This window comes from Salmo salar, chromosome ssa09 (genome assembly GCF_905237065.1).
Source record: "Salmo salar chromosome ssa09, Ssal_v3.1, whole genome shotgun sequence".
Taxonomy (NCBI): Eukaryota; Metazoa; Chordata; class Actinopteri; order Salmoniformes; family Salmonidae; genus Salmo; species Salmo salar.
In genome coordinates, this window is record NC_059450.1 from 126059347 (window position 1) to 126072160 (window position 12814).

Sequence of the window (12814 nt, forward strand, 5' to 3'; positions counted from 1 at the left end):
TTCTCTTCTAAATGTTTTTTTTCTGCATAATTTTGTACATACAGTATGTTGAGTGTTCATGGTATGTTTGCATAGGGCAGTAGTGTATTTTCTGTCTAGTTAGCAAGTGGAATTCAGTAGTGGGGAGTGTAACAGGGTTATTCTTTTTTTCTTTTGTATTAACCCATCCACCACTCCTTGGAGGACACATCTTTATTTATTTTTTACAGCTTTTTACATATACTTTTTAAATATACATTTTGCATAGAGATTTTACATACATGGTACTTTTATATAAAGCAATCACATAATACATTACTGAACATAAGCTCCTTAAGCCCGCCACTCTCAGCCCATCCCACCTATCACCATAGACCACCCTCGTGGTTTCCATGCACCATATATTTTTCAATTGTGCTGTGATGTTTTACATTCATTTTTAACCTTTCTAATCGTATAGTATCCACAGATTGTGAGACAAAGATGTAAACCTGTCACGGTTGTCGTAGGAAGAAGCAGACCAAAGTGCAGCGTGATTATCGGTCCACATATTTTATTGAACTGTGAAACTATGCAATACATACAAAATAAACTGAATGAACAAAGTTAACATACACTTGCTCAAAATCATTCTCCCACAAACCCAGGTGGAAAAAACACCTACTTAAGTATGATCTCCAATTAGAGACAACGATGACCAGCTGCCTCTAATTGGAAATCATCCCACACAAAGCCCAACATAGAAATACAAAACTAGAACATCACAATATAGAAAAACTAAACTAGAAAAAAAAATGTCACGCCCTGACCTACTCTACCATAGAAAATAACAGCTTTCTATGGTCAGGACGTGACAAAACCTTTCCTATAAGTATTATTATATTATTTATTGACTGTCACACCCTGATCTGTTTCACCTGTCTTGTGATTGTCTCTACCCCCTCCAGGTGTCGCTTATTATCCCTGGTGTATATATCCTTGTGTTTCCTGTCTCTCTGTGCCAGTTCGTCTTGTATGTTTTTCAAGTCAACCAGCGTTTTTCCCGTACTCCTGCTTCTATTCTCTTTTGCTAGCCCTCCCGGTTTTTGACCCTTGCCTATTTTCTGGACTCCGTACCCGCCTGCCTGACCATTCTGCCTGCCCTGACCTCGAGCCTGCCTGCCACTCTGTACCTCCTGAACTCTGAACTGGTTTTGACCTTTTTCCTGTGCACGACCATTCTCTTGCCTACTCCTTTTGGATTGTTTAATAAATATCAAGACTCAAACCATCTGCATCTGGGTCTTGCCTTGTGCCCTTATATGGACTAACTATTGCTTTCCAAATCACCCAACACTCCTGTTTGTAAAGATCATTTTAAGTAAACGTTGTGATTTTTTTTTCTCTCCCATTCCTGAACCTGTGACCAGACACAAGCTACATAGGGGCAATACCAGAATAAATTATCTAAGCTGTGTTTGAATACTCATACGAACCGCACTAACTGTAATATTTGTGACATGAATTGAGTGTATATATAGTATGCTTATTGGTCATAGTATGGATATAGTTAGTATGCCAAAAGTTCCCAGATGACGTACTAAATTCAGCAAAATATGAAGTATACACGCAGAGGACACTATTTCCATACTTTAGGGCCCATAATGCAATTATTCGGGAAATGGGTGTGGCTTCACATTGTTTTCAAATTTGAAGAAAAGGGCGGAAAATATGCAGCCGAAGTACTTCGAGAGCGGATACAAATTTATCGCTTTAACTAATTATGACAAATGTTGAGCAATGTAATAAAGTAATTAGTTTTCAAATAAGTTACTTTACACGTTATGTTGGCTGACAATTTGTTAGCTACGCTGACCTTACGAACCACATAGAATATTATTACAGCAGTATGAACCGGTATGTTAGCTAGCTACCTAATGTTAGTTGGCTACTTATACATCAAACTTGCCAGAACATTAACTATAGGCTAACTACTCAATGTTTATTGACTTGATTATTCTTGTCATGCTTAGCTAAATGGTATAGTTGTTGTGCGTTCTCAATGGACATTCGGGTGCTTTCGTAAATTCGCTCTGGCTATCTACTCCGATGTCAGAGCACTCTCGTTTGAGTGTACCAGAGCACAGAATAATGAATTTACCCCATTGAATATGGCCGGTGTCAGTAAACGTCGGCCAAAAAGTGTAATTAAATTGTTGCCAGCAGCACAGTTACAGTCAACAACTATCTGGATAACATAACTGCCTAACCAGCTCTGCTAGGGCGAGTAAAATGGTCAGAGTGGTCTCATTTGTGTCTAGTAGCTAGCAAGCTAGCCAACTTTAGCTTGGGTGCTTGACTGCCGTTGTAAGGTCAGAACTCTCAAATCAACCCTACTCTTCGGCCCAACCGTCCGAGAGCAAAACGCTATGAATTTACGAGCACACTCTGGCACTCCAGATTGAATTTAAGAACAACTAGTAATTTGTTATGCTAACTAGCTAGCAAATTGGTTGCATAGCAACATCAACTTCCCGTAGACAGGTGAAGAGCTAGTACGCTCAATGGAAAGGATACTGTTCATTTACAATATACAAAATTAACTGATAGTATATAGTATGTGGTATATGTTCATTAAGTATGTAGTATACAGTATGTTAGTATGAAATTCGAACACAGCTGTAGTGATTCTGTCTCTTCATAACTAAATCTACAGAGCTGATTATCTACAGGTATCAGATATGAAGGTAAGACCCAGATGCAGACCACGTCAGATAACCAATAGTTTAATAATCCCAAAGGGGCAGGCAAATAGACAGGTCAAGGTAGGCAGGGGTAAATAGTCCAGAGAAGTGAGGGAAATGTACAGGACGGCAGGCAGGCTCAGGCAGAGGTCGGTAATTCAAAGGTTGGGCAAAGGTACAGGATGGCAGGCAGGGTCAAGGGCAGGCAGAGTGGTCAGGCAGGTGGGCTCAGAGACAGGACAGGCAAGGGTCAAAACCAGGAGGACAAGATAAATAGAGACTGGGGAAGAGCAGGCGCTGAGACAAAATGCTGGTAGGCTTGAACAAACAAGACAAACTGGCACAGACAGACAGAAAACACACTTATAAATACACAGGGGATAATGGGGAAGATGGGCGACACCTGGAGGGGGGTGGAGACAATCACAAAGACAGGTGAAACAGATCAGGGTGTGACAACAGGGTTATTATTGGTGATTCCCCTAGCCACTCTATTGTAAGCCAATGGGTTTATTGGTTTTCATTTTTAGCTTGCCTTCAAGCAATGGAATCTTACTGGCGTAGCATGCTTACGAGGGGCGGTGTGTGAGTTAGAATCGTCCCAGTCAACAAGGGCCAAACCAGCGATAAGTTAACTGCTGCAAAGCACTGTACATCAAAAACGCAGATCGGAAAGTATAAGTTATATCAATTTGTTTATAAACATTTCTGGAATATTGTACATGAGATGTGATGTTTTATTTGTGAATATTTGTGGTACATTTGTTGAATATAATTTCAGTAAATGCTAGCTGGTTCTTCACGGTGTCTGGGGGTGTTTTATGTATTTTGTACAGCGCGGGTGCAGAAAGTAGAATTATCTATGGAGGCTGCATTGTATGACGTACTATTCATGCTGTTTTTCTATCAGATAATAAATCTGTGACTGGTGCTACATGCTGGAGTCCTTGTCAATGATTGATTGTTTACAATGCAAGAAGAGCACTGTTACACTTGAATATAGATAATATCCCCATAATCTAAAATAGACATAATGGCCAATTTCCTTCCTATTAACAAAAGTCAGACATGCTTTGTTTCTGTAAAATAACTTCAACTTCTTCACCAGCTCAGTGACATGTTTTTTAAATGACAGTTTGTCATCAAGCCAGATGCCAAGATATGTGTAGGAAGGAAGGAACTCAATTTCTCTACCATTAGTAATAAAAAAAACATTGCATTTTGCTGTGTTTGCATTTAGCACAAACTTTAGATCCAATAGTGACTTCTGTATAGTAGGCTATTTTTCATCCTGTTATCCCAATAGAAAAAATCATAACACTACATAATAAGAGAGGGAAGGTAAGGCAAAGCTACAATCAATGGTTGGCTAGTCAATATGTCATCCAAAGCTATACATAGCCTACTTGTTGTCATTGCTAAAACAACAATTCATACCATCATAAGACAGTAAAAATACGTCATCCTTTTTTTCAGAATATGAGTATTGAATATACAGTATGTTCAACTTGGATAAAAATACAAATGTAGTGTTTAAATTAAATGGAAATTCAGAATTTGATATTTCTGTTCAGTATTTCTTGTTTATGGGATTTATATCACTCCGGATGTGTAGCCTACATTCAACCATACTTTCTAGTTAAATGAATATTATTGTTATTGCACCAATAAAACAATGAATTGCCTTCCAAAGCGGTCGTGAATATACATTTATTTTGAGAGATGCAGTGAGGAAGAGGCCTGGCTATAAGCACATAGATGCGTTATCACAACTCAATAACATTTAAAAAAAACTATTTTTACAGAACTGTAAGCACAAGAATTATTGACATACATTTTTTTTTTTTTTACTGTGCTAACAATAAACCACCCCGTGGGGAAAATATATATTTAAGAGTAACTGCATAAGGAATAATATATTTTTGCTACCAATTGCACCCTATTCCCTTAATAGTGCACTACTTTGGCTCTGGTCAAAAGTAGTGCACTCTAAAGGAAATATGGTGTCATTTGGGACGTGTTCAGGCATTTTCCTGCTCAGGAAGTGTGCTACAATTACATTATTCTTGGAATATTTGTAAATCACTTTTCCAGAAGAGGGCAGTAGATACCAAGAAATGAGGGCCCATTTAACCTTGCAACAGTTTTGGCAGATTTTACCTTCTGATATCAGGAAGTCTCCCTGTTGTGTAAGATCATGTAACTAACGTCTCATATCAAAGATTTTATGTTTATTACACATTTTAAAAACTGCACTTCGAATCTGCTGGAGATTAAGTCCATATATAACAGGGTTTAAGACAGGTGGTAAAACAAGGAATTGTACACCCATTGCGTTACGCATATTTAGTGTAATATTAACATCACTATTCCACCCTTGCAAAATGTCAAACAGGGTCACTGTGATGAAAATAACCATTGTCAATAAATGTGGCACACATGTCTGTGTGAACTTAATCCTTCCCTCAGCTGACTTTACACAAGTCCTTACAATCTGACAGTAAGAAAAGGCAATGAAAAGTATCTGTAAAACATGAAGCACTATTATACAATAGCTCAAAATATGATTGATGGTTATGGGTAAACATGAATGCTTCAATATAGACGGATTGTCACAGAAGATTTTATCAATGCGAGATCCACACAAAGGAATTCTGACAGTTAAAATAACTGTTATGAGTGCTATAAATAAAGGATAACACCAAGACAATAAGAGTAACTTTCTAACAGTTAAAGATGTCACAATGGTATGGTATAGTAATGGTCTGGATATTGCCACATACCTGTCGTAAGACATCACTGTTAGAATCGAAACTTCACACATGATAGATGTGTATATTACATAGGCCTGAGTCAAACATCCACCATAAGATATCACCTGAACATCTGACTGAAGGTCCAATAAGAACTTGGGGTAGAAACCAGTGGTTCCGTACAATCCATTGACACATAGACTACACAGAAAGATATACATGGGCTCATGGAGGCCTTTCTCCTGAATGATTGTTATGATCAGAGTCAGATTCCCAGTGATGATGAGAAGGTATGTGATAAGACACAAGATAAAATAGACTGATTTGTTGTTAAATGTCTCTTGTAAGCCACATAGATAAAAGAATTCAACCTGCGTTGAGTTCTCCATAGCTTTTGTTAATTTTCTTTCTTTGGTCAATACAGCAATTCTTAGTCCTTACAAGGCTTGAGTGTGTATTTATGTGAATGAATGCAAGAGTGCATTTTTGGATTCTGTGTTAGCTCAGACTAAAGAATAGTTTTAAAACACATTCACATCCTCCCTCAAACTCTTACTCTTAAAAATTAAAGATCCCGATTAAATCTGGAAATTAGACATCTGCGTGAAAGAAAGAAATTAGCTTTGGTCCATGAAATGTTTTCTTGCTTGACAGAGGGATACTGCTCCAATACCTTGTCCTGTTAGCCTCTAAATAGATCTTAGTGTATGCTCACATGGGATTGTAGTTTGTGTCAACATGTAACCACTCCATAGAGATGGATCTGTAATGAGTTTATAACAAGTAACTCATTTGGTTATATTTACTCAATCCAAACGTCTGCCAGCAGAATATGATATTTCACTCAAATACTGGAAACTGTAGAAAACCAGAACAGTCCAAGAACAGAACCATTTTTTATTTGGTGAATTATAAAGACCGGGTAGCTAAAATGAAATAAAACATTCTCAGTGTCAATACATGATAAACTTGATGCAATGTTTTAAATAATCTCTGGGATACAGAGAAATTATGTGTCACTCGTGTAGAGGGGAGTAGGCAGTCGCAGGTTTAGAACTACTGAATTTATTTAAGCACCATAGATCAAAGCGGGACGAAACCCAAAAGTTGTTGTGCTCAAAATATATCTTCATTAACAAAAAGGCACAAGGCGAACCCAAAGTGCAAAATAAAAAGTACTCAGGAAATAGTAGGAGAGATTCCGCTCAGGAAGACAATTACAATGACCGACAAAGACAAACGGTAGAGGGAGTATATACAGTCGTTGCCAAAAGTTTTGAGAATGACAAATATTAATTTTCACAAAGTCTGCTGCCTCAGTTTGTATGATGGCAATTTGCATGTACTCCAGAATGTTATGAAGAGTGATCAGATGAATTGCAAAGTCCCTCTTTGCCATGCAAATGAACTGAATCCCCCAAAAAACATTTCCACTGCATTTCAGCCCTGCAACAAAAGGACCAGCTGACATCATGTCAGTGATTCTCTCGTTAACACAGGTGTGAGTGTTGACGAGGACAAGGCTGGAGATCACTCTGTCATGTTGATTGAGTTCGAATAACAGACTGGAAGCTTCAAAAGGAGGGTGGTGCTTGGAATCATTGTTCTTCCTCTGTCAATCATGGTTACCTGCAAGGAAACACGTGCCGTCATCATTGCTTTGCACAAAAAGGGCTTCACAGGCAAGGATATTGCTGCCAGTAAGATTGCACCTAAATCAACCATTTATCGGATCATCAAGAACTTCAAGGAGAGCGGTTCAATTGTTGTGAAGAAGGCTTCAGGGCGCCCAAGAAAGTCCAGCAAGCGCCAGGACCGTCTCCCTAAGTTGATACAGCTGCAGGATCGGGGCACCACCAGTACAGAGCTTGCTCAGGAATGGCAGCAGGCAGGTGTGAGTGCATCTGCATGCACAGTGAGGCGAAGACTTTTGGAAGATGACCTGGTGTCAAGAAGGGCAGCAAAGAAGCCACTTCTCTCCATGAAAAACATCAGGGACAGACTGATATTCTGCAAAAGGTACATGGATTGGATGCTGAGGACTGGGGTAAAGTAATTTTCTCTGATGAATCCCCTTTCCGATTGTTTGGGGCATCCGGAAAAAAGCTTGTCCGGAGAAGACAAGGTGAGCGCTACCATCAGTCCTGTGTCATGCCAACAGTAAAGCATCCTGAGACCATTCATGTGTGGGGTTGCTCCTCAGCCAAGGGAGTGGGCTCACTCACAATTTTGCCTAAGAACACAGCAATTGTAACAGTGTAGGTTCCGTCCCTCTCTTCGCCCCAACCTGGGCTCGAACCAGGGACCCTTGCACACATCAACAACTGCCACCCCATGAAGCATCGTTACCCATCGCGCCACAAAAGCCGCGGAAACCCTACTTCAAGTCTCAGAGCGAGTGACGTCACTGATTGAAATGCTATTAGCGCACACCACCGCTAACTAACTAGCCATTTCACATCCGTTACACCATGAATAAAGAATGGTACCAACACATCCTCCGAGAGAAACTTCTCCCAACCTTCCAGGAACAGTTTGGTGACTAACAATGCCTTTTCGAGCATTATGGAGCACCTTGCCATAAGGCAAAATTGATAACTAAGTGGCTCGGGAACAAAACATCGATATTTTGGGTCCATGGCCAGGAAACTCCCCAGACCTTAATCCCATTGAGAACTTGTGGTCAATCCCCAAGAGGCGGGTGGACAAACTCCAAGCATTGAATATGCAAGAATGGGCTGCCATCAGTCAGGATGTGGCCCAGACGTTAATTGGCAGAATGCCAGGGTGGATTGCAGAGGTCTTGAAAAAGAAGGGCCAACACTGCAAATATTGACTCTTTGCATCAACTTCATGTAATTGTCAATAAAAGCCTTTGACACTTATGAAATGCTTGTAATTATACTTCACTATTCCATGGTAACATCTGACAAAAATATCTAAAGACACTGAAGCAGCAAACTTTGTGGAAATTAATATTTGTGTCATTCTAAAAACTTTTGGCCTCAAATGTACAGGTGAAGTCGGTAGTTTACATACACCTTAGCCAAATACATTTAAACTCAGTTTTTCACTATTCCTGAAATTTAATCCTAGTAAAAATGCCCTGCCTTAGGTCAGTTAGGATAACCACTTTATTTTAAAAATGTGAAATGTCAGAATAATAGTAGAGAGAATGATTTATTTCAGCTATTATTTCTTTCATCACTTTCCCAGTGGGTCAGAAGTTTACATACACTCAATTAGTATTTGGTAGCATTGCCTTTAAATTGTTTAACTTGGGTCAAACATTTTGGGTAGCCTTCCACAAGCTTCCCACAATAAGTTGGTGAATTGTGGCCCATTCCTCCTGACAGAGCTGGTGTAACTGAGTCAGGATTGTAGGCCTGCTTCCTTGCACACGCTTTTTCAGTTCTGCCCACACATTTTCTATAGGATTTAGGTCAGAGCTTTGTGATGGCCACTCCAATACCTTGACTTTGTTGTCCTTAAGCCATTTTGCCACAACTTTGGAAGTATGATTGGGGTCAATGTCCATTTGGAAGACCCACAAGTTTTAACTTCCGGACTGATGTCTTGAGATGTTGCTTCAATATATCCACAAAAATGTTCTTCCTCATGATGCCATCTATTATGTGAAGTGCACCAGTCCCTCCTGCAGCAAAACACCCCCACAACATTGCTGCCACCTCCGTGCTTCACGGTTCGGCTTGCAAGCACCCCCTTTTTTCCTCCAAACATAACAATGGTCATTATTGCCAATCAGTTGTATTTTTGTTTCATCAGACTAGAGGACATTTCTCCAAATAGTACGGTCTTTGTCCCCATGTGCAGTTGCAAACTGTAGTCTGTCTTTTTTATGGCGGTTCTGGAAGAGTGGCTTCTTCCTTGCTGAGCAGCCTTTCAGGTTATGTCGATATAGGACTCATTTTACTGTGGATATAATTTTGTACCTGTTTCTTCCAGCATCTTCACAAGGTCCTTTGCTGTTGTTCTGGGATTGATTTGCACTTTTCGCACCAAAGTATGTTAATCTCTAGAAGACAGAACACGTCTCCTTCCTGAGGGGTATGACGGCTGCATGTGCCCATGGTGTTTATACTTGCGTACTATTGTTTGTACAGATGAACGTGGTACCTTCAGGCGTTTGGAAATTGCTCCCACGGATGAACCAGACTTGTGGAGGTCTACCATTTTGTCCTGATGTCTTGGCTGACTGATTTTCCCATGATGCCAAGCAAAGAGGCACTGAGTTTGAAGGTAGGCCTTGAAATACATCCACAGGTACACCTCCAATTGACTCAAATTATGTCAATTAGCCTGTCAGAAGCTTCTAAAGCCATGATATCATTTTCTGGAATTGTCCAAGCTGTTTAAAGGCACAGTCAACTTAGTGTATGTAAACTTCTGACCCACTGGAATTGTGATACAGTGAATTATAAGTTAAATAATCTGTCTGTAAACAATTGTTGGAAAAATGACTTGTGTCATGCACAAAGTAGATGTCCTGACCAACTTGCCAAAACTATAGTTGTTAACAAGAAATTTGTGGAGTGGTTGAAAAACAAGTTTTAATGACTCCAACCTAAGTGTATGTAAACTTCCGACTTCTTTATGTGGGTGTCGGCTATCGCCGGTTAACGCTTGATCTGATTGAATCTAGGCCTTAATTTCACCCAATTGTTGAAGCACTGACTTTAACATTGATCTTGTGTCTAATCCTCTCACTGATAAACAGACATTTTCATATCTGTTGAGAGTCCTTTAGGTGCCTTTTGGCAAACTCCAAGCGGGCTGTCATGTGCCTTTTACTGAGTAGCCTTTGTCTGGCCGCTCTGCAGAGATGGTTGTCCTTCTGGAAGGTTGTCCCATCTCCACAGAGGAACTCTGGAGCTCTGTGGAGTGACTATCGGGTTCTTGGTCACCTCCCTGACCAAGGCCCTTCTCCCCCGATTGCTCACTTTGGCCGGGTGGCCAGCTCTAGAAAGAGTCTTGGTGGTTCCAAACTTCTTGCATTTAGGAATAATGGAGGCCACTGTGATGTTGGGGACCTTCAATGCTTCAGAAATGTTTTGAGTACCCTTCCCCAGATCTGTGCCTTAACGCAATCCTGTCTCAGAGCTTTATGGACAATTCCTTCAACCTCATGGCTTGGTTTTTGCTCTGACATGCACTGTCTACTGTGGGACCTTATATAGACCGGAGCAGTTGTGTAAAGTACTTAAGTAATATTTTTAAGTATTTTTACTTAAGTTGTTTTTGGGGGTATCTATACTTTACATTTTATATTTTTGACAACTTCTGCATTTACTCCACTACATTCCTAAAGAATATAATGTACTTTTTACTCCATATATTTTCCCTGACACCCAAAAGTACTCATTACATTTTGAATGCTTAACAGGACAGGAAAATGGTCCAATACACGCACTTATCAAGAGAACATCCCTGCTCATCCGAATTGCCTCTGATTTGGCAGACTCACTAAACACAAATGCTTCATGTGTAAATTATGTCTGAGTGTTGTGGTGTGCCCTTGACTAACCGTAAATTTAAAAAACAAAAATGGTTTGCCTAATATAAAGAATTTGAAATGATTTATACTTTTACTTTTGATACATAAGTATATTTAAAATGAAATACTTTCAGTATTTTACTCAAGTAGTATTTTACTGGGTGACTTTCACTTTAACTTGAGTCATTTTCTGTTACGGTATCTTTACCTTTACTCAAGTATGACAATTGGGTACTTTTTCCACCACTGGACAGGTGTGTGCCTTTCCAAATCATTTCCAAGTCATCTCCAATGAAGTTGTAGAAACATCTCAAGGATGATCAATGGAAACAGGATGCACCTGTGCTCAATTTTGAGTCTCATAGCAAAGGGTCTGAATACTTTTTTTTTTATACATTTGCAAAAAAATCTAAAAAAGTTTTTTTCCATTATGGGGTATTGTGTGTAGATTGATGAGGGAAAAAATATTTAATCAATTTTAGAATAAGGCTGTAACCTAACAAGGAGTCTGAATACTTTCCAAATGCACTGTATATAAAGTTGGCTATATACAGCTATTTTGAGTTTGTTGGTCAAGGTAACAAGATGACTCCATGAAGCCAAACACCTGAATCTCAGTCATTGACAACAAATAAGAGGGGCAAAGTTATTCCACACGACATCCATGAAAAATAATTCTGATGAAGGCCATTGATTGCTAGAGCATCATTATTTTAATATTTAGATCAAATAAAGCACCAAGATTTTAATTGTGAGCGAGAGTTGCACCTTTTCCTTCCTAATGTCCCTGAAAAATTACAAATGAAAATTGTCAATATAGCTTTATAGATCAACAAGAAAGATATGTTGATACACACAAGCGCATCACCACAATACATTTAGATTAGGGCAGCAACTTTCCGGTTGAACATCTGCATAAGTCTATTCCGAATCTGAGTGAGCTTCATCCCGTATATAATAGGGTTCACCAGAGGAGGCACAACTAGGAACTCCACCGCCATGATATTCCTCAGGGCCAGCAGGCTGGTGTTGCTGCCGTAGCGAGCGTAGATCACATCGAAGGTGAGGGATATGGTGAAGTTAGTGAGGGTGATCAGATGAGGCAGACAGGTCTGCATGAATTTCTTTCTCTGCACACGGGAATGCAAAGACGCTTTGATGATGTTCATGTAGGATATCAGGATGAGTATTGTTTGAGAAACATGAGAAAACGTGAGAATGAAGCCGTAGAGGTTGTTCAGAGTGGTGTCAACGCATGAGAGCTTTACGACGGCCCAGTTTGAGCAGTAGAGTTTATCGATGTTGACGCCACAGAGGGGTAACCTAGCTGTTAGTCCCATCCCAATGCTACTTTCTAGCCATGAGAAAAGCCACGTAAGAAGAAGCAGTGTCCACACTTTTCGAGTAGTCATGATAGAGTGGTATTGTAACGGTTTACAGATGGCAACATACCTGTCATATGCCATCACTGTCAAGCTGGTGAATTCACAGAAAGCAAAGGAGTAGATTACCAATATCTGGGTCATGCACCCAGGGTATGTTATCACATGAGAGTCAAATAAAAGGTCATAAAGTATCTTTGGGTAGAAAGCTGAAGCGCCATAGATACCATTAATGCACAGATTACAGAGAAATAAATACATAGGGTCATGCAACATTTTCTCCAGAAAAATGGTAACGATCACTATCAGATTTACAAAAATGGTGAAGAGGTATAGGATGAGAGTTAATGAGAAGTAGATGTGTTTGTTTGTCTGTGTCACGTTCAGTCCATGCAGCACAAACACTATCTGCTGGGAGGAGTTGAACTCCATTGTCATTGACAGCAGGTACACATGGCTCGT

General features: G+C 39.7%; 2 protein-coding genes across 2 annotated transcripts; both read right to left on the minus strand.

Annotated features, from left to right (window-relative positions):
* Window positions 1–4405: 4405 nt before the first annotated feature.
* Window positions 4406–6732, minus strand: LOC106612761 (olfactory receptor 1D2). The gene has a single exon (XM_014214238.2). The coding sequence runs from the start codon at window positions 5842–5844 to the stop codon at window positions 4906–4908; it is 939 nt and encodes a 312-aa protein (XP_014069713.1). The 5' UTR covers window positions 5845–6732; the 3' UTR covers window positions 4406–4905.
* Window positions 6733–11776: 5044 nt separating this feature from the next.
* On the minus strand, window positions 11777–12784 carry LOC106612760 (olfactory receptor 8I2-like). The gene has a single exon (XM_014214236.2). It carries the CDS (start codon window positions 12782–12784, stop codon window positions 11849–11851), a length of 936 nt encoding a protein of 311 aa, XP_014069711.2. The 3' UTR covers window positions 11777–11848.
* Window positions 12785–12814: the final 30 nt, after the last annotated feature.

Coding starts and splice junctions, on each gene's coding strand:
- LOC106612760 (XM_014214236.2), bottom strand. CDS start 12,784: ATGGAGTTCAACTCCTCCCAGCAGATAGTGTTTGTGCTGCATGGACTG.
- LOC106612761 (XM_014214238.2), bottom strand. CDS start 5,844: ATGGAGAACTCAACGCAGGTTGAATTCTTTTATCTATGTGGCTTACAA.